Source organism: Chiloscyllium punctatum, chromosome 40, assembly GCF_047496795.1.
Source record: "Chiloscyllium punctatum isolate Juve2018m chromosome 40, sChiPun1.3, whole genome shotgun sequence".
Classification (NCBI taxonomy): Eukaryota; Metazoa; Chordata; class Chondrichthyes; order Orectolobiformes; family Hemiscylliidae; genus Chiloscyllium; species Chiloscyllium punctatum.
The window spans coordinates 51,201,247-51,223,579 of NC_092778.1; the positions used below are offsets into that span (position 1 = coordinate 51,201,247).

General features: G+C 41.4%; 1 protein-coding gene across 9 annotated transcripts in view; it reads right to left on the reverse strand.

Annotated features, from left to right (window-relative positions):
• caskin1 (CASK interacting protein 1) overlaps nucleotides 1–22,333 on the reverse strand; it is a 692,879-nt gene that overhangs the window by 221,076 nt on the left and 449,470 nt on the right. For all 9 annotated transcript variants that reach the window (XM_072559871.1, XM_072559867.1, XM_072559865.1 and 6 more), the window contains exons 3-6: nucleotides 16,644–16,741; nucleotides 12,323–12,468; nucleotides 4,763–4,858; nucleotides 2,243–2,373 (exon numbers count right to left, since the gene is read on the reverse strand). In XM_072559871.1, the coding sequence (XP_072415972.1) occupies nucleotides 2,243–2,373; nucleotides 4,763–4,858; nucleotides 12,323–12,468; nucleotides 16,644–16,741 (471 nt within the window). The remainder of the gene's footprint in view (nucleotides 1–2,242; nucleotides 2,374–4,762; nucleotides 4,859–12,322; nucleotides 12,469–16,643; nucleotides 16,742–22,333) is intronic.

Here is a 22,333-nt window from a genome sequence, read left to right on the forward strand (position 1 = left end):
CTTGAATATATTCAATGAGCCAATGTTCTTGAATATATTGAATGAACAAACATCCCTCTGGTCCAAAAAGGTTCTCACCTCTGTCTTATATGGGAGACTATATACACCTCTTATGCTGAAACTGTGTTTGCCAGTTGTAGATGCCTTCACAAAGGGAGACATTCTCCCAACATGATACTCGTCAAGTTCATTAATTACACAGCTTACAGAATTCTTGCCTCCTTACACATTGTCCAATTATCCACATTAAAATCCATTCTCCGTCATTTCCCACTCTTCCCAGCACCTTCTGTAAAAATTGGTCAGATCCACTCCAATCCTGTCCATTTCATCAGTAATGACACACTAAGTTTAATATTGGTGTCAACAATAAGATAGTATTTGTAATGTCCCTACTGCTGAGCCAGGATGTCCAGATTGAAGTCACACCTGTTCCAAAGGTGCTATATAAGGGCCTCTTGTGGTGCAGTGGTTGTAGTAAATATTACAGTCAGAACTATCTCGCTCTTCAGTTTTAGTTATTGAAAATACAATGAGCAAGGGTCAAGCCTGCAATGCTTTGTGTGCATGTATTGATTACTGATTAATTACCACTGGGCAGAATTTTCTCTTTGGAAGCTAACTGTCATGGCATGTCCAAAATGCAGGAGGAATCCACGCTCAATGTTAGGTCAGAGTTTGGATGCCGTATTTAGAAGGAGCACCACTAAACCTCTACTCATCATCACCAGTCACTCCTGGAGATGACAGAGACCAGGCAAAAAATGGTACCTCCTGCAGATTCTTCAGGAGTGAAGGATGTTCTTTTCTCTCTGGTTGGCAAGAAGAGGCCATCTTGAGTGACAAAGCAGCTTGGGAAGAGGCGGTTGCAGAGGTCAATGCCTGTGGGAAGCCCAAGATAATCCAGCTCCAGTCCTGTAAAGGGACGAATGGTTCACACTTGCTCTGCCAAGGTATGTGCCACCGTCCAGTCAATCCTTCTTGCCCCTGGGTGTGAGTGAGCTATTGCCAGGTTGCTACTGATGAGGATTGCAACACAGGAGTTTGGAAGTCTCATATGCAGTCACATTCACTATTTCAGTTACCAGTGTAGCATTACTGACACCACAGTGCCTTTCATACACCAACCAGAGATCACATATGAAATTTAAAAGGAACTATTACAATCAACAGCATCATCAGGTCACTAACCTTTCATCACAACCAGGAAAACCAGCACAGCTTATAGCTGGTTACCAAAAGCCTGCATGGGACAAGAACACAGCCACAAAAGGTGCCCCTTTGAGTTCACATGAGCAATCTTGTTGGGCTTCACTTATAACACTGTAAACATTTAACCACAACACATGACTGTGAGAGGCTCATCCTGAATGCCAAGCATTTGTGCACAGAAATAGCTTGGGTTGTGGGTCCTGATGAAGAGTCCTTCCCGAAACATTGACTCTCCTGCTCCTCAGCTGCTGCTTGACCTGCTGTGCTTTTTCCAGCTCCACATTTTATCGACTCTGGGTTACAAAGGAGCCAAATAACTAACGAAATGGGTACTCATCCAGAGGTCTATCCCCTGGGTACACACCTCACATATACCCAGTTGGGTTTGTGGACAGAAGTCTTTCCTGTTGCTGGCTTACAAAACCACAATGGCCTGGCGTGCTACAAATATTTATGACGTGTGAATGAATGCACACCAGGCAAACCCAACCTACCTGAAAACCTCAGAATCTAACAGCAAAAAGTTAAGCAGACATCAGGTAAATCAATGTGTTGCCTCCTTCTTAATCAGGTAGGCTAGCCTGAAAAATTCAGCCCATCCCTTCTGTCCTACACACCTTGGGTACACAGAAATCCAAAGAAACAAGAGAGGTTGGAGTAAGTATCGGTCAGCAGCACACTCTAATAGGCTATAATAAAAAGCAAGGATACTGGAAATCTAAAATAAAAACAGAATATGCTGGAGAAAGTCAACAGGACAGGCAGCATCTGTGCAGAGCGAAACAGAGTTTTGAGTCCAATATAACACACCTTCACAAGAAAATGTCATAACATTGGGTAGTGTAATAAGAAACTCCTGAATTTTTTACCTCGATATCAACAATTAATCTTCCATTTATCTTTATCTTTGATTGTTACTAATTGGTTTTCGAGTGACAGTTTAGCAGGAGGAGACAAAAAAGACCACCTTGAAACTCCTTCAAAAGCCTTGAAGGGAAATATAATAGGAAACAAGGTGGAGGGAGCTAACCTTATTATGTCGATATGTCCATTCTTGGCAGCTAGGTGTAGAGGGCTGGTTCCATTGGGATCGGTGATGTCCCCAGGCTTTGCCTCAAGAAGAGCAGCACACATGTTACTGCTTAGGAGTAACTGTACCACCTGAATGAAACATCCGAGAGATTCAGTGAGCACTAACATTCGAATAACCAACATATCAATCAAAGAACTGACAACAATTTCTATTTACATAGAGCAGTAAAATGTCCTGTGTCATTTTGTTTAGGGTTGTTGATGTCTTTGTTTAATGTCAGAGAATCAGGTGGTGGATGTTAACTGACTTTGAGTACGGATAAAACAGTAACAGCTTCCCACTAACTTGGGACTCAGATGAGGGAGTTTGAATTGAGCTGGTCAATAAACTCTGCTCAAGTTGGGACAGGGATACAAACAGTTCACAGAGAAATATTAACATGTTAAGCAAGTGGGCAAAAAGCTGGCAAATGGGGCATAATGTGAGAAAATGTGAAGTTGTTCGTTTTGAAAGGGACAACAAACGAACAGAATATTATTGAAAAGGAGAAAAATAGCAGAAAGCTGCAACACAAAGGGATTTGGGGGTACTTGTACATGAAACACAGAAAGCTAGCGCACAGGTGCAGCAGGTGATCAGGAAGGCTAATGGAATGTTGCCCCTTATTTCAAGGCAATGGAGTATAAGAGTAGGCAAGTCTTACTGCAACTGTGAAAGGTATTGGTGAGACCACATCTGGAGCACTGTTGGTACCTTTATTTAAGGAAAGATATCATTTCATTAGAAGCAGTTCAGAGAAGGTTCACTAGGATGATCCCCGGTATAGGGGGATTGTCTCGTAAACAAAGGCGAAACAGGTTGGGACTCTACTCACTGGAGTTTAGAAGAATGAGAGGTGATCTCATTGAAACATTGAGGATTCTTAAGGAGCTTGACAGGGTAAATGCTGAGAGAATGTTTCCTCTCCTGGGAGAGACTAGGACCAGAGGGCAGTCTCAGAATAAAGGGTGCCAATTTAGTTTAAATGAAGAGGAATTGCTTCTCTTAGAGAGTTGTGAGCTGTTGGAACTCCTGGTCATAGAGGGCTGTGGGGGAAGAGTCCTTGTTTATATTTAATCAGATATTTGATCAGGAGGGGAATCAAGGGTTACAGGGAAAATGCAAGAAAATAGTTATGAGGAAAGTTGGACCAGCCATGATCCTACTTAATGGCAGATCAGGCTCGAGAGGCCAAAAGGCCTACTCCTGTTCCTACTTCTTATTGAAACTAACCGTCTTCTCACAAAAAAAAAAATATGTCCTAGCTTCCAATTGGCTTGGATACTAATAACACCTAGGTTTCTTCTAAGGAACAATAATCAAACCAAATTTCATATTGAGCAACATGAGGCAGTTGAAAGCTTGATCAAAAGGTAGGCTTGAAAACGAGGAAGATGTTTAAGGAGGGAGTTCCAGAATGCGGCTTTGACGGCTAAAGGTAGAGCATGGTTGAGCAATTAAAATCAGAGAATGGAAAATGAGAGGTGAAAAAGGCCTGGCCTGCTAGGTGTATCTTGGATTGTAAGCCAGGAATGTTCTTTTGTAATTGTCATGGTAACAAGGTTTGGTGTGCAGACGGAGCTCATGTATATCGCTCAGATTACTGCATTATTAAGTAAGCTCATCCATAAAGCTATGAATTGCTGAGCTCTAAGACATTTCCTGTGGGATTTCCTGCAGAAAAGCCCTGGATTGTTGGTTGGTCTGGAACATGATGGCCACGGTTTCTGAGTATATTGCAGGTATCATCACTTGGTGTGGTATCATAACTTGGTGTGGAACCTGTTGCCAGGCTGACAGGTTTCACAGCTCAGAGACAGCTCACAGCTAAGAGGTGTTAGATGTTACCGAAGTAGGAGCTGAAAAATGTGTTGCTGGAAAAGCGCAGCAGGTCAGGCAGCATCCAAGGAGCAGGAGAATCGATGTTTCAGGCATAAGCCCTTCTTCAGGAAGATTAAGGGCTTATGCCCGAAACGTCGATTCTCCTGCTCCTTGGATGCTGCCTGACCTGCTGCGCTTTTCCAGCAACACATTTTTCAGCTCTGATCTCCAACATCTGCAGTCCTCACTTTCTCCCCGTTACCAAAGTAAGACACATGTATCAACACTAGTACCTCAGATCTGAGGTGTATAAAAAGAAAACAGAACACATGCTGTACGGCTTGGAGGAAATGGACACAATTACGGATTTTCCTTAAATACAACCTGTGAGCAGGGCTGAAACAGTTGGAATGGAATTCTAAATCACCAAAATAACTGCACCAGGCTATTTTTAGGAGGGGGGGCTGTTTGCTACCATCTTGTCCTCTCCCCAGAATGAACACTGGAATTCCTGATTTCTCAAAGGAAGGCACAGCACTGAAAACAGAGAGCCCATTTTCAGACTTCACTGAAACTCTTAAAACCATGATGGACACTACCAGACTGCAATAGCTAATAATATACTACAGTGGTGATAATTGACAACACTGAACTTACCCCAACTCTGCCAAATTCACAGGCCAGATCCAAAGGTGTCTTTCCAGCAATGTCCACTATACACGGGTTTGACTGATGTTGCAAAAGCATCTCGGACTAACACAAAAAAAGAAGAAAACATGGGATTTAGTTGGGTCCTTTCTCAATTTATACCATCACAGCACTTCCTTGGGTATTCTCCTGCTTTGCTCTTGTGACTGTGGTGAAAGCCCAATTTAGGCCAGGAAATAGGGTTGCAACTAAATCTTTTGAGTAAAGTTTTGGTGGGGGGGGGGAGGAAGAGGGCCCAAAGAAACTAATCCTCAAACTTAACAAACCAGATTGGGGAAACCACTTGATTAAAATACCAGGAGGGTCTGCAACAGCTTTAGAAATAAAAAGAGAAATTGCTGGTTTCCAATTGGTAACTTATGAAGTACATAGTATTTGTACTATGCAACATCAGCAGAACTGAGATTAATGAATTTAAAAATCAAGAGAGGCACATTGAACCAGCCAACACATCGACAGCTTTAAAAGATATACTGTATATACTTGTGTGTACGTTGATCTCATGCATAAGTCGACCCCTTATTTTGGACAAAATATCTTGTATTTTCTATATATATCGTGTGCAAGTCGACCCTAGTTCATCACAGTTAGAGAGCAACATTTATGAGTCAGTGTGCCTGCCCATTGCACTCTGCTCTGGTTTTCCAGTCTGCCGGCTGTACTGTTCCATTCCAGGTCTTTCAGTCTGCAGCCGTTGTGCTCTGCTTCATGTTTTCAGAATTACTGTAACGTTACGATGGTACGGAACGATCGCCGTATCTGCGGAGTCGGTTTTGCTGTTTCAGTTACCTGCGGTTCACCATGGCCCAAACATATTACAGGGAACATTCCAGAATCAGGGACAGGGGGCTGCTGGGAAGGTAAATTTCCCATTCAAATGAATAGGTTTGCACCTATCTGCAGATTCCGGCTTCTGCGGTAGGTCTTGGAACATATCCTCCATGGATACAGAGGGACAACTGTACCATTCTCCCATAGCAAGCAGAATGGAGACAATTAGTTTGTGAATAACTATTCAATAATGGCCATAATTCTTTTTCCTTTTGTTGTTTATTATTTTATAAAGAGATCTGTCTCTCGTTTGTCCATTTTTTGACTCATCCAAAGCACGAATTTCATCCCCATGAAAACAATACATTGTGTATTAGTCGACCCCCTAATTTCAGCTTAAAAAAAGTCTTCAAAATTCGACCTATACACAAGCATATACGATATTTCAGTTTTCCTTTTAGTTTGAGTTTCTTTTCAGGGTTAAGAATATTTACAATCGTCAGAGTTATTTGTGGAGCGTATGTAGTGTAATTATTACTTACACTGACTACAATGCTGTAAGATTTAGCAATAGAATCATAGAGTCAATGGAGATGTACAGCATGGAAACAGACCCTTCAGTCCAACCCGTCCATGCCGATCAAATATCCCAACCCAATCTAGTCCCACCTGCCAGCACCTGGCCCATATCCCTCCAAACCCTTCCTATTCATATACCCATCCAGATGCCTCTTAAATGTTGCAATTGTACCAGCCTCCACCACTTCCTCTGGCAGCCCAATCCATACACGTACCACCCTCTACGTGAAAACATTGCCCCTTCAGTCTCTTTTATATCTTTCCCCTCTCACCCTAAACCTATACCTTCTAGTTCCGAATTCCCCCAACCCCAGGGAAAAGACTTTATCTATTTACCCAATCCACGCCCCTCATGATTTTATAACCTCTAATAAGGTCCCCCCTCAGCCTCCAGCGCTCCAGGGAAAACAGCCCCAGCCTGTTCAGCCTCTCCCTATAGCTCAAATTCTCCAACCCTGGCAACATCCTTGCAAATCTTTTCTGAACCCTTTCAAGTTTCAGAACATCCAATAGGAAGGAGATCAGAATTGCACGCAATATTCCAACAGTGGCCTAACTAATATCCTGTACAGCCGCAACATGACCTCCCAACTTCTGTATTCAATACTCCGACCAATAAAAGAAAGCATACCAAACGCCTTCTTCACTATCCTATCTACCTGTGACTCTACTTACAAGTAGCTATGAACCTGCACTCCAAGGTCTCTTTATTCAGGAACACTCCCTAGGACCTTACCACTATAAATCCTCCGAAGATTTGCTTTCCCAAAATGCAGCACCTCGCGTTTATCTGAATAAAACTCCATCTGCCACTTTTCAGCCCATTGACATAGAAAAGGTGAAGCAATATGAACTTGCTTCTCTGCTGATATTTCTTCCCTCTATAAAGCTGGTGTTATGGTTCTAAGATATACAGAAAAAGTGCAGTGTTTTGGGTCTTTCACTGCAAGTGATTGACCACTGTCCAAAATATAGAGTCAGGACACCAAGGTTCAAAACAAACATAAAGTTTGTTACAGGTTAACTGGTCATTTTATCACAGTACCCATAACAACTGTAGTATAATAACATATATATGTTTATATAGAATAGGTGTACCCTGGAATGCAAGCTGATGAAACCCTGGCTCTGGGTGTCCTGAAAGCCATAAAACAATTTTTGTCACTAGTTCAACATTTATATATCATCTACACTTTTCCCCAACCTGTTATATCTGCGAGTGCCTGGTTCCTGTTGGACAAGATCAAATTATTCCCAAACAAAGGTGTGTTGTGCTGTTTGATTTGTACATCAAAAGGCCCAAGGAGAGTGGAACTTGCTGTGAAGAGTCAGGCACTGGTCAAAAATCTGAACGTTCATTCGGTATCAGACATTGGAGAGACAATCTTAAAAATGTACACAAGATTATAAAGAGTGTGAAAAATCAAATCCAATTATAATTTTGCGAGAAAACATAAGTTCAAACTAGTAAAAGGTAACTTTGGTGCTGATATTGATTTCCGTTCTTCACATGCACCACATGTGGAATGGGCTTGCTCTCTAACTGAGGACAGAGGCTGTGCTCGTTCAGCATGGAGATGTCAGCAGTCTGCTGAGGCCAACTCAGAATGGAGCAACCTTTCACACTTTGAACAGTTTTCAACTATGAATGTACACAGCTGCCAGCCCACCGTTGTGGCTGTGGCTGTGGTCATTGGTACAATTTCTGGAGTACTAATTATCCCTTCCATTCTCTGAAGGGGAACCTCTGTGTTACATCAGTCATGTTTCAGCCCCAACTCCCAATGGGTAAATTCCATTCTGCATCTTCATGGCTCCATTGTTGCTTCAATTGGTTACCTGCCTCTTGTAGTTGTTGAATAGTTGTTGTGCCTCTGACCTGGCTAACCCAAAAATGCCTGACAGGACTAGATACAGAAAAGCAGGAAAGCCACTCTCCCCTGGCACTGACTGCCTCTGCCTTACATCCATGGTCACTCAAAAATCTGTAACAGGTCGAAGTACCTCCCTTGTCCTTTCGTCACGTCCAGGTTGATTCTCATGCTCCAACTGTTGCTTCTGTTTTCTGTGTGGACTGAACTATATACAGGAATATATCCATCCGAGATTTCAGAAAGTACTTTCCCCATATCTTCTCATTTTGGGAAGTCTGGTATTTCAGATTTGTTTTTCTTGATTCTTTCATGTGATAAATGAATCAATAGCCAACTGAGCTAACCCAGCACCCATACCTTTACATAATACTTTGACTAACGGGTTAATTTATGAGGACAGCTTACGTAATCCTGCCCTGAAACCCCATGAGTATAAAAGATTTAGGGTTGAGGTATTTGATGTTTTTAAGATGATTAAAGGAGCTTATGGAATAGACAACAGGATATTTATTACCTCTGGGAAGCACATTCTAATGACAGGAAACAGTTTTTCACACCAAAGAAATGTCAAAATCTTGAATGTTTTCCTCAGCAAGGCCTTTGAGGATAGGCTTCAAGTGAAAACTGTAAAACTTTGAGACTGAAAGATCTTTGCTTGAGAAGAGCATTAAAGGATTTGGAAGAAAGGTGGGCAAATAGAATCAAGATTGAGATCAGACATAATCTAATTGAAAGGTGAGACAGAGTTAAGGGGCCTTTCTGGGTCTCTGCGCTCCCACATCAATGCAATCAGAGAAATCGCTCTGGTAATTATTGAGCAGTTCGGGAAGTTTTTTTGAGCAGTAGAGAGGATTAGACAGAGTTGTGAAGTAACACCATGCTGGGAGGATCCATGCAGCAGGGTGCTCTGTCAGCCTAACAATACAATGCAGGGAAGTTATCAGAACTTCACTCGCATCCTTCAGGGGCTGTCACAAGATTCTTGCACCAGGGCACGGCAAAACTCAGAGTCCTCCACTTATTCAGACAACATTCCGACAGAAAGGATGATTAGATTAGATTCCCTACAGTATGGAAACAGGCCTTTTGGCCCAACAAGTCCACACCGACCCTCCGAAGAATAACCCACCCAGACCCATTCCCCTACATTTACTCCTGACTAATGCATCTAACACGATGGGCAGTTTAGCATGGCCAATTCACCTGACCTGCACATCTATGGATTGTGGGAAGAAACCCGGAGGAAAGCCACGCAGACACCAGGAGAATGTGCAAACTCCACATAGACAAATGTCCGAGGCAGGGATCAAACCTGGGTCCCTAGCGCTGTGAGTACTAACCACTGAGCCACCGTGCTACCCCCAGATGGGTCTATTCCATTAGGGTAAATGGTGGTGAAGAGTAAAAGGAATTGGGGTCCATTTTGAATGGGGTAGAGGGAGGCATTAGTGTCAAATGGCTGGATGAATCGGTAGAATTCTAATCGACATCAAACTCAGCAAGGTGGCTACCAAATTCCTTCTGCTGGGGTCTTCCAAGTTCTGCCCAGAATTCTGTGTCATTATGCAGCTGCTGTGCTTAGAACACAAAATGATTCCGAAACGTTGGAGATCTTGGAACGACTAAACGCAGAAATGAAACTCTAACTCATAGGCTTGTACTTGACCAACAAGCCCAGTTCTGTTTAATCACAGCGACACATCACCATAAGCCTCAGGAATCTGTCACTTGCACCCTTCACATCATTCTGGACTCAACCCTGCATCCAGTAATTTCAGACCAATGGCTCTATCCACTCATTTTGCTTCTGTTTCATTAAAAGCTTTGATCTTAGTCTTGTTGCTTTCGCTTTTGGATGGTAGTCCGTTCTTTCAACTATTCATACCTCTTTAATAGTGATTTTATTATTCAAAGGTTGAGAACGTCTCATTAATTGCCCAACACTAATTACCCAGAGGGCAGTTAAGAGTCATCCACATTGCTGTGGGCCTGGAGTCACCAGGTAAGGATGGCAGTTTCCTTCCCTAAGGACATTAGTGAACCAGATGGATGTTTCCCCTCCCTTGACAATTACTCTTAATGCCAGTCTTCTTTATTGAATTCAAACTCCACTACCTGCCATGGTGGGATTTGAACCCAGTCCCCGGAATGTTATCTGGGTTTCTGGATTAACAGTGCGGCGATAACACTAGGCCATCCCCTTCACGTTTACAAATCATTTGTTTCTCAACTGTCTAATTTCCACTCCCTTTAAGTCTGTCCCAGTAACACTTCAATCAGTTAACGTTTCCCGTAATATTGCTAAAATCTTGCCCTTAGTCTTTTTCTACAGTCACCTAATTGCCTGACTCAAGGCCTGTTACATTTCTAATTTTTCCCAGCAGTATGAAACGTTAGCTCTGTTTCTCTTCCCACAGATGCTGTTGACCCACTGAGTAGTTCCAGTAATTTCTGTTTCTATTGCAGACTTCCTGCTTTAATATTTTGCTTTTGCACCTATCCAAGTTTCTAGTTTAAAATAGCATCAGGGCATCAAATGTATTTTAAATGCCAGTCATAGATGACTTCCCCTGTGAAAGTGCTACGTTCATACATCATTTCATACAGTTCCTTAGGTTGTGCAGAATCTGCACAAATGAATAAACATCATCCACTGTACAGAGTCGGAAATATCTGAGGGCAAGAAGAAAGGAAGAGTTCAAATGTGCATACTTTGGGTGAACCATTTCAGTGATTTGGCATCATGTCACGCAAGTCTACAGGTAAATCTTTGACATTTCATGATATTTTAAAATGAAAATTATTGAACTGGAACCAAATCCCTTCATTCAGCTTCCTGTTTGATCTTGCCCTGCTTTTCCTTCCTGCTCGACAGGACTCTTATGATGAAGATTATCATATCCACTTTGTGCTTTGTCTTTCATATAATAACTCTTGACAAATGAGACTGAAAAGGACATATTGAGATACCCAAAGAGCAAATCAGTTCCCATTTAGCATCAAAGGCTTTCTCTTCTTCTTGGATGCCACTGTTGAAAGGGTATTTCCAGCAGCTGTAGTTGAGATACACAGACTGCCAATTCCTGTACACTAGGTGGCTATTCATGGGCAGATGGAGTCAAAAGCATTGACTTTCAGCAGGGCATGTTAGAAGCATTTCAATTTTACTTTGCAAACAACTCCAACTGTAAAGCAGACAGGTAGCCTCTGAGGTTGTGTGGATACAACCTCTGCAAATGTTAAAGGTCAATAAACGGGCACACTAACCTCTGCAAATGTTAAAGGTCAATAACAGGCACACTAACCTCTGCAAATGTTAAAGGTCAATAAACGGACACACTAACCTCTGCAAATGTTAAAGTTCAATAAACGGGCACACTAATCCTGCACACTCTGGTTAGTAACATGGCTGAGAATGTTAAAAGTCCTACAACACCAGGTTATAGTCCAACAGGTTTATTTGGAAGCACTGGCTTTCGGAGTGCTCTTCCTTCATCAGGTTGGATTATAACCTAGTGTTGTGTGATTTTTAACTTTGTCCACCCCAGTCCAACAACGGCACCTCCAAGTCACGGCTGAGAATGCTACAGTGCAAACAGTAGTGGTGCAGAAGCGACACTGGGAGCCACAAATTGGAATGTAACATCTGAGATTAGGAATTCCAGGATTGAGCCTTCTCCTGAGGCACACTTGATGGTGGATCTCTGTTTAAGGTTTATCTAGCCTCAGCAATCCAGTCTTGAATAAGGAACCTCAAGCAGACTAAAACTCCGTGAAGTTGTATATGTCTTTTCTCATTTGAGTGAATTATCTAACTGATCTGACTACCTTCATTACCCTGAACATTTTTCATGCACAACCCAATTCCCAAACAAATGTTTCAACTGAATCTGCTTCCTCACCACCTGCCCCTTTTCCTGGAATGCATTCTGAGATCACATCAACTTGCTGTGTTTAAAAAAAAGAATTCACCTCAAACCCTTAGGATTCTTTTGCCAATTATTTTCAGTCACGGTGCAACAGAGATAATATATCTTTTTGTATGATGTGTTGGAATATTTGATCCTGCAACTAAAAAAATTCCATGGCATAAAATTTGACTTTTCAAACTGAAGGAGATGAAAAGAAACACATCAGGAACTCTGCTCCTAGGCTTGTTTCTTCCCTTGGTGAAGGTTTAGCCCATTAAATCAGTTTAACACACGCATAATTCAATCATTTTTTGCTCTATCTTACTCAAGAGAGAAACAGAAAATGTCTGACACAGAAAAAGTTCTCTCCTCACCACTTCATAGTGTCCGTGCTGTGCAGCAAGGTGCAATGGGATTTGGCCTTCATCTGATTGGGAGTTGAGACTTGACCCTGCCTTCAGGAGCATTTTCATTGGCTCAGCCTTCCCTTGCCACGCAGCATAGTGCAACGGCCTCATAGCTATTGGCAGGAGGGAGAAAAGAATACAAGATTAACTCACCTCAAGAAACATTTCACTAATTCATTTCAATAGTAATGATTTTTTTATACATATAGCTGACAAATCACCCCAGTGGAATTAAACCGTCAATGATAGATCCCATCCTCATTATATCTCAATTGTGTCCTAATTACCATAAAGTCCAACTTGGTTTAGTTGCATTATGCCCAAAGTATGTCCTTCTCAATCTTCCAATAGCAAGTGAAAACTTGGGCCAAAAAATGGACGCATTCCAGTTTCAGTATTGTTACACCTCTTATTGTAGCTCTGCAGTGGTACAGGAAATGCTTACTCTTTATGGGGCAGGTGGTATAGAATTGAAATAAAATTTTGAAGGGCAAATAGACTGTAATCCAAATTTACAAACAGTCAATCTAAGTTCAGTGATTGAAAAAAAAGACCCGTTCAGCTTTGACCCGGACAATCACAAAGGTCAACCTCCCGTCTATAAGAATCCATCTACCATGCCCGCTGTCAAGGAAAGGCCGCCGGCATTCTCAAAGATCCATCCCACCCTTGCAGTGTTTTTCTACAACCTCGACCATTGAGGAGAAGGTACAGAAGCTTGAACATACACACTAGCCGGTTTCGAAACAGTTTCTGAATGTAGTATTCTGAACAGAATACTGGATGAACTCAAAAACTCTTAACATTCACCTGTACCTGTGTTTTTGATTTTGCCGCTGCTTACCTATTATTTACTTATCTATGCTACTTAACTCTGTGATCTGTCTGTATTGCTCACAAGACAAAGCTTTTCACTGTGCCTTGGTACACATGACAATATATTCAATTCAATTCGATTCAATTCAACATTTCTGTGCAGCAAAGTGATAAATTTACCGCGACGTTTTTGAACTAGTAATTAGTTTTCCCCTCTGAATATGCAATGAACATCACTGTATCTCCCTGCAACTTTGAAGGTATATGCAAAATGGATGAAGATTTATGCATGGTGGGTGACACTTTTACTGCCAGATTACAGTTACATACATTTTAATTCTCCAACACGACAAAACTGCGCATGAATCCATTAAAGTCATACTTTTACAGTAAGTTATTCCAACTAATTTTTCACTGCAATAACAACTGAGCTCTGGCTAAGATTCTGTGTACGCTCATTTTGTGGCACAGTTGCCTCTGAATGAATAGATCCTTTTAATAATAATCAATTTCCTCAGTGCCCAGTTTCTTTAATGTTTTTGATTTGCTCTGCTGATGTCAATTGCAGTGGATGCCTTAGAAGGAAGCTGTGCACTTGCTTTAGTTCATTAGAATACTGCCTGTGGGTTCAATCCCTATCCCAGCAGCTTGTACATATCACTTAGACTGACGCTCCCATTGCAGTGCTGAGGGAGTGTGCATTGTTGGTGGTTCCAACTTTCAGATGTGGTACTAAATCATGGCTTTACAAAGTATGGATCACAACCCCCACTGGGATCAAAAGACAGATTTTGAGGTTGCAAGAGGCTGCGAGGGCTGTGGTCGAGCTTAGGCTGAATGCTAAGAGGTGAAAGACCTGTTTAAACCATGCATCCTTTCTCACGGTAAATGACTGACAGATCTTCGAGGGCTAATTGCTGCTGCAAAAAAGAAGTTCTGTGAAATAGTAATTGTGCTTTTTCAAAAAGCTCTGCAGTTTAACACTTCCTATCATACTCTACTGACACAGCAAACTGAAGGCCTTCATCTGTCCTGTCACACTCCCACCACAATCCAAACTCAGCAACCCCCCAAATTTTCACCCTGGACTCACAATAAACCTGGCGCAGCGAAATGGAATCACACTGGAAAAACATTTGGAAAGCTTTGTATTAAATCAAGGTCCCTTCTGCCCTGTGTGGGATATAGGTAAATTAATGTTACTTCTGCAATTCTGCAATTCCATCTTACAAAGTAAAATGAACTCACACCAGTGTGTAATTGTTTTAGCCACGAGCTGAGTCAACAAGAATGGAAACGATGTGGAGGAAATATATAATTGTTTTTGTATTAGCTAAAACTGTATGTCAGAAGGTAGACATTATGGGCAAGTAGATAAGATGTTGTGAGGGGATCAAGTTAAGCTAGATACGCCTGTACAAACAGTAGATATAAACATGTGCTTTCCACTTTTACAAAGACACAGGAACAAACCCCAATAAAAAGGGTCATAGGGATCAGAACGGCCTCGGGAAAGGCACAGATGAAGGGGGTAGATAATGATGAAGAAAGGATATGCCGAACAATGACCTATAGCAGGGTAAGGTCAAACAGCCTTGTGAGACCAGAAATAAGCATTTTATCACAGACAAGGCCGGATAAGGCAAGAGGCAAACAGGGGTAATGGGGGCCGGTCTTAGGGAAGTGGACGATGTAAACAGGGGAGGGAGCAGTGTAAAACAATAGATATCAAATCATATAAATATTATGTATGAATCGAACCTGGTGTGTATGTCCTCTGCCTTTTTAGACACTGGACAGCACACCCACTTGCAAGTGTAAAATAAATGGCACTACTGATTCAGATCTTGTCTCGGACTGAAATTATTGAAGTGAGTGGGCTTTGTTTCTCACACCTGACACACAGATTTGAAAGAGGAATGGGGAAGAACCCTTTGATGTCCTGCCTCTATTTATAGATAATCAACATTAATAAATAGATCATCTCGTCAATTGATTCAATGTTGTTTGCAAACTGGTTGCCAGATTTCCTACGCTGTCACAGTGTCTACACTTCAAACAGGAATTAGAGCCTCTAAAGCACTTCTTAAATCCATGAAAGGTGATATATAAATGTAGGTTTTTACTTTCTTGTGAGAATGCTACTCATTGCGTTAAAGAAACTGTGATATAGATTATATAACACTCCAGCCAGTGATGACTTCACTCAAGAGAAGTCGGTTGTAATGGAAAATCAGATTAGCAGAGTTAGGCACTGCAATAGCCTACTCTGATAGTTTGGAAATATAAATGTTGTCTTTTTGAACTCTTAATTTCATTACAGTTAAGATAAAATAGTACACCTACTGGGACATACCACCTGACGGATTGTGTCTTCACATTCCTCACTTTTGTAGCACAGTCCCAGGACTGATAACAGATAAACTGGTTGGAGATTTTAGAACCAGGGGGTCGTAATCTGGGAGTTAGGTTCCGGAGAGATGTTAGGAAGCACATCGACACAGAGAGTGGCAGTTGTTTGGAACTCTCTTCCACACTGGCTGCAGATGCTGGATCAGTTGTTAATTTTAAATCTGAGGTAAACTTTTGTTAAGCAAAGGTATGAAGAGTTATGGGCCAAAAGCAGGTATATGGAGTTAAGCCACAGTTCAGCCATAATCTCACTGAATAGTGGAACAGGCTGAAGGGGCTGAATGACCTTCTTCTTTTCCTGTGTGCCCTGATCAATTGCTGTCTTATGGGTCTCCCTGAACAATATTCAGTCAGATTCTAAGATCGAGGAATGGAGCTTATTATGTTGAATGGATGGTTATTGGCTGCTTAACACTAATGTCTAAAGTCAGAAATGTCCTCAAAGTGCTCTCACAAAAGCACTTTTATCCCAGATCGAGAGGTCCAGTTTGGTTTAAATATCCTCAACTGCACTGGCAGTCGACTCTGGCAAGTACCCAAATTGCATTTTGCACTGACTGGCATTTGTTTAAGTGTGAGTAACCTCCTCTCTGTAGAACACCTTCACCTTCACTCCTGGGACCACATTCAGACCTCAGCCTAGACATAAAGAACTGTGGTTAACTCAAACACCATAACTAACTGTGCTCTCTGAAAACTGGAACGGAGACCTATCGACAGGCAAATCAGTTCAAACCATATTAACCATAATCAGTTGTAACTGTCTTTCAGCCAAGCTGTACCTTGGAGAACAGATTGCATTTTGTAAATTGTAAAACCAAAGAAGGCAATAGTTGGAGTTAACCACATGAAATTACTGACGTCCTTTGCAGAATCTCTTTAATAAAACAGAATATACATTGTGCATGAGGCATTCAGGCAAGGCAATAAAACAAGTCCTGCAAGGTCTCACTGCAGTGTTGCTCGGTGAGTACAGCATCTTGTTATTGGGCTGAGATTGCATTAATTGTATTGCCTTGGGAGAAAGTTAAAATCATAGAATTGAAATCTTAAGTGTCACCTTTATTGTCCTTGATATCCACCGTAGCCTGGGCTTCAATCAATAGGGAGATGAGCTCAGTGTTCCCATTGAGTGCAGCATGGTGCAGAGCAGAAAATCTGCAGAAGTAAAGAACGAGGAAGCCGTTAGCCTTACAAAGAGGTCAAGTTTACCAGAGCTCTAAGCAGAGTATGCAGTATAACTTTGCAGAGGACAGAAACACACTCACCATTTTGGGGCTTCCCTAATGCTTTAGTTGGTTTCATGAGCATGGAAGTGAACTACATGAACAGAGAGGACCCTCAACTCTTTCCAACCCACCCCTCCCTTCTGTTGTGAGTTTACAAATCCTGTTGGCTGTGGGGGAGGGTGAGAGCTACAGGCTGAAAGCCAGGAAAAGAATTTGTCCAATCATTGACCACGCACTGGAGAATGTGTCTGTGTTAGGGTTCATTTGTAAAGCCTACCTGGCTACCCTGTCAACACACACTGTCTTGGACCACACATGAAGAATGGTCACAGTAAAATAGATGCCTATGGAATTGTACTCCAGCATGACACAATATTTTCTGAACAACAGGAGAGAAATCCTTCAGTTGGCTTACAGAAGTCTGCTCTATAAACCACGAAATATCCCATATTGGTGAATTTCCCTTGGCTTTAGGCATTTTTTGACAAGTATTACAAAAATGAGTAAGCATGAGGTATCCTTATCAGCAACACAAGAGTTCCCACCGTGCTAACTATGGTGGAGAGGAGATGAAAGAATCAGCTACATCATTATCATCATCAATAACTCCCATTCAGCTCTATGGAAATCCAAGTGAGCTACTTTTAAGTTTCTGACACTAGCAATTTGTCACGGTTGGGTATTTGCTCAGATTAACAGGGAACATTGGTGAAAAGGCACTTAGTGAAATATGGAAACCTGTTGGTGCCGCATAATGATGGGTTCCACAATTAGAGCTTCTACTTTAGGTGCATCCAGTTTTGAAAGGCTTTGATACAGAAGCCACATATTTAACCTAACACTTTTAGTTTTACAACACATCTCAGCAGGGATGAATGAAAGACTGTTTTAATGAGCCTATCGCTGAATTTTATTCTAACACTTAGGCTCCACGGGCATTCTCAATCTCTCAATGATTGGAGCATTCCCACATTGAAAGGGCTGGGACAAAACAGTCTTTGTGGATATGATAAAAATTAAAGAACAGTTCTGATCTTGATCGCTGCTACCAAACCCATTCTGCAATAGGAATTTTTGTCAAAAGTAAGTATTTACCTATACACTCTAATTTAACAAAAACAACTTCAATGTATTGCCTTGTATACAAAGTCCTTGCTTCCTCACAGATATTGTTAATAACGATTCACTCTCCTCAAATGCTGCCTATTGGAAGCTCTGCCATATAAATGACATATAGGCAACTACATAAAGCACTAGATGAAAACTGGTGGTCTGTTGCTGTTCCAATGTAGAAACAGCTATGATAACTCATCGTACTTGACAGGTCTTCAAAATGCTAATGACTACATTAGTGCAGTGTTGAGTTAATCACTGTGTAAGTTTGAAGCACACACATCAAATCTTGTTCCAGGCAAAGGGTTTTACGATCAAACACACCTAGGGGTATTCACTTGAGTATAGAAGATTTAAAATGATTTAAAAATTTAACTGAACAGATTTGGAGGAAAATTATTTCCTCTGGTGTGGTAGTCCAGAACCAAAAGCCTTAAAACAACTGATACTTGATGGGAATGAGTGTGTTAATGATGATGTAAGCGTGACAACAACAGTCACATGTTGCCCAGATGAGGGGATTGGGAAAACTGTACCACATTAGCTGCAACCAGTGTCATGCACATTTAGAATGCAAACAAATAATTCACTGGAACTGCTGGGAGTCAGACACTTTTAAATGAGGTAAAGACAGAGATACATCAGACCTAGAGGTAGAGCAGCCTCAAGAATACAGTACAAACATATAGGGTTGACACCCCACAGTAGGCAGGATCCCTGAGGTCACATTAGTGAGGCTGGAGTCCATGGGAGCTGCAAGTCCGTGCAATGAGTGATCACAACACAATCCAATTACATTAAAATCAGAATTGGGCCATTTCGAGGTGGCATCAGGATTAGTGCATGTCTGGAAATCTTCCCCAACAAGTTATTGAGGTTGAGGGTTGATTGACAAATTGACAAAGATAGTAAGGGTTTGCAGAACCAGGATTACTAGACAGAGTTAGAAGACAAATCAGACAAAATTTCATTAAATGGTGAGACAGGAGCAGGGGAAGGTGCCTGGAGCCAACAATTTGGAACTCCCTGAGTTTCTGATGCTGCATAATCCCTATCCATCGAGGGATTACTCTGTTTCCTGCATTGACATGGGTTAATCCATTTAAGAGAGAGGTAAAAGGAGAAAGATTCAAAGAAATACAAAGGGTCGTTAAGTTAGACTAAGACATATTCATGTCTCAGGGACTGGTGAAGGGTCACGACTGAAATGTTTATTTATCTTTGCTTAAATGTGGATCAATGTACTGCATATTTCCACCACTTTCTGCATCTATTTGAATTGAGATGCCACACCATGAGAAATGGGATTTAAACTGTTTCCTAAACTCCAGCACTTCAACAGGACCTGCTCAGCTGGGAAGTGCTTTATAACATCCTGAAATCATCAGAAGTGCAAACTAAATGTAAGCCCTCTCTTTCTTCTTTCACATTGTCATATCCACTTGCAGAGAGATTAGGAGTTTTGCCAAAGGTATAGTGTCCCATCATTAACAATGTGAATGAAATGAAAACAAAAAGCAGTGACAAATCATTTATTCATTTTTGATTTACATTTATAAATACTGGCATGCAAAAAATATCAACATGTTCTCCAGGACTTGAATTGCCATTAGTTTCCTGATAGATATTTGACATGCTGTTTGCTGCACTCTTGACATTGTCTAGTTTGTTGATGGATTCCACCCTCTTGCCCTCAAAGGTTTCCTTATCCATATTGGGAAGACAACCTCAGTGAAAGCAGTTGCCCTCTGAAGTAGAGTCATAACGCTGTCCCCAATTTCATTTGAAGAATGGGCGATGGGCATCATGGAGCATTAGTGCATTCAGGAGATTGACATCTGGTGAAGCTGGGATTTCAATCATCTTTCCTGACTTAAATGTCAGCCATAAGCATGGCATGTGGCAAATTGCTGCTATGTTCAGAAGCAAACCATCTGTCTCTACTTAGCCATGCCATTAAATGCTGATTGCTGTCCCTTCTTCCCATTTTGATTCAAGAAGGGTACACCAAACTAGGTAATGAGGACGAGAGCAGAATGGAAGCAACTTAAAACAGTGTCAACAAACTGGGCATGGATTAGCACCAGTCCTTGATCGTTATCAGGTGGCAAGAGAGTTATTGTTGCAAAGCAGCTGCTTCCTGATGGAGAGAGTGTGCATGTAGCAGCTGCATGTTGCCCAGCCCTACGCCTAGCAGAACCCAGCAATGCGGCATGCTTCTGGTGGATTCACTAGATGCGGCACGTTGTTTAGAACCAACAAGTCAAACAGTCACACAGCTACCGTGTTATTCTGCTTTTCAGCTCGCTGGTACCAAAACTCTTCATAGATTTTAAAACATTCCTCGGGAATTATAAGAACAGTCCTAAGAGTGGTCTTCTTTGGTACAATTGTTATCTTTTGAATGAATAATTCAGTAAATGGCTGAAACAAACTTTGTAAATGGAAAGTATCAGTTTTGTTTGTGGACTTAGTCCATGATCCATCCCTCTAGATCACCATGTTAATGCAGCAGGAGAGGCTTGGATGCTCCAATGATCCCTGATACAATGGTGTTGCCTCTGTGTTATCTACTGAGCTTTTTAATATTTTTTCACTATTTCTTGCGGTTTCAATCTTCTGTGAGTAGGCTTAATACTTGGATTGCTACTGCAGACTTGTTAACTGCAGGTTGCTGCATTCACAAAGACTGACTGGCTTTGCAAGCTCTTAAACTGTTGAAGACTGAAAATTACACTCTGACTGCACGTTTTACTTCTTTCTTCAGCTTGGATGGCTTTGGATAACTTTTTTTTCAGGTTATCACCATGGCTTGCAGGTTCAAGAGATAGTGGTGGGCAGTGCTTCTATATTGATTTCTGCTGAAACTATCTGGAATCCCTTAGGTAGATTCTGTCATCAATCCTTCTTGCTGGTACCTGCCTAAGCTACTGATATCACGTGGGAGAGATGCCCATACAAACTCTTTGGCAGAAGGTAGCCATAATCATAAAGGATTATTAGATTAGATTAGATTAGATTCCCTACAGTGCAGAAACAAGCCCTTCGGCCCAACCAGTCCACACCGACCCTCCGAAGAGTAACCCACTCAGACCCACCTCCCTCTGACTAATGCACCTAGCATTATGAACAATTTAGCTTGGCCAATTCATCTGCCCTGCACATCTTTGGACTGTGTGAGGAAACCGAGCACCCAGAGGAAACCCACGCGGATCTTACTTAATATCTGGTTAAAGTACATCTGGGATAATTGATTGTCTCTCTTCTGATACTCAGATGATCAAATTAAGATTAAATACACATGAACTACATACTGTTAACACTAAGAACAACCACTGTAGTACTATCCACCCTCTGGAGAACACTCATGTGGAACGCGGAGATATACATCTTTGCTTCTCCCAGTTCTTTAGTTCTTAATTTCTTAATGGATAGAACTTATCTTCAATGTTAGTTAACATGTTTCACTACTATCACTTACACAACACCTAGTGCTTTCATCTTCAGCAACACAAAATTTAGAAAGGAATAAAAATACCCAGTGTTCCTCCTGTTTTTTTTGGGTTTATCAATCATAAGATATATGTGATACTGCATACAGGTCTTTAACACAGTGCTTCAACTCCTCTTTGAACCTTGATCTCTTTGCTCTGCTAATGTCAGAGTAGCATTATCAATAGCACAGTCATAATCTTAAACATTGATAAAAGGAAATCAGTCAAAGATTTCTATCTTGCACTCATCAAGACTATAACATAATGTTGTGAAGTTGCAGGCGTGCACTGTACCTTTAAGAGAGAGTGAATGCTGTTCTGAACTGAGAGGTTACCTGTATATCTGCCTAGATGGCAATCCAGGAGTGTACTAGAAAATTGAAAATATTTGACTTTTCGCTGTGGAATGGATACCTGAGTTTTGGTTGCTGTTTTGACAACAATTTGAACTTAACCAATCAGTTTAAATTATGCCCCAGGATACCAAAACCCAATCGAGTTTGAATTTGTTGTTTTGCCAACATCGAGTCAATGAGATGATCTGATGTTGGGGGTAAAAGAATTTGAAAATTGGAGAGAGAGCAATTGCCATCGAGATTTAAATGCAACGAGAGCTAACATCTTGCTCTACAAGAAATTAGGAAACACTATCCAAGGTACAGTACACACCTTCAACTTCATAACAATAAGAAATAGACTTGATAAAAGTACACCAATTTACACAACAAGAGAAGAGGGTGCTGATCAGTTGGTTGTCATGGAGATACAGCAATGATGCTGCAAAATCCTTTATTCCTGCATCAAATTCAGGAACAAAGATTGTAAATAATTGACACTCCAGTACCGATTCCCTGTTGTATCCAACTAGATCTGGTTTGCCAACCTGAAAATGACCCATCAATCACAACTCTCTG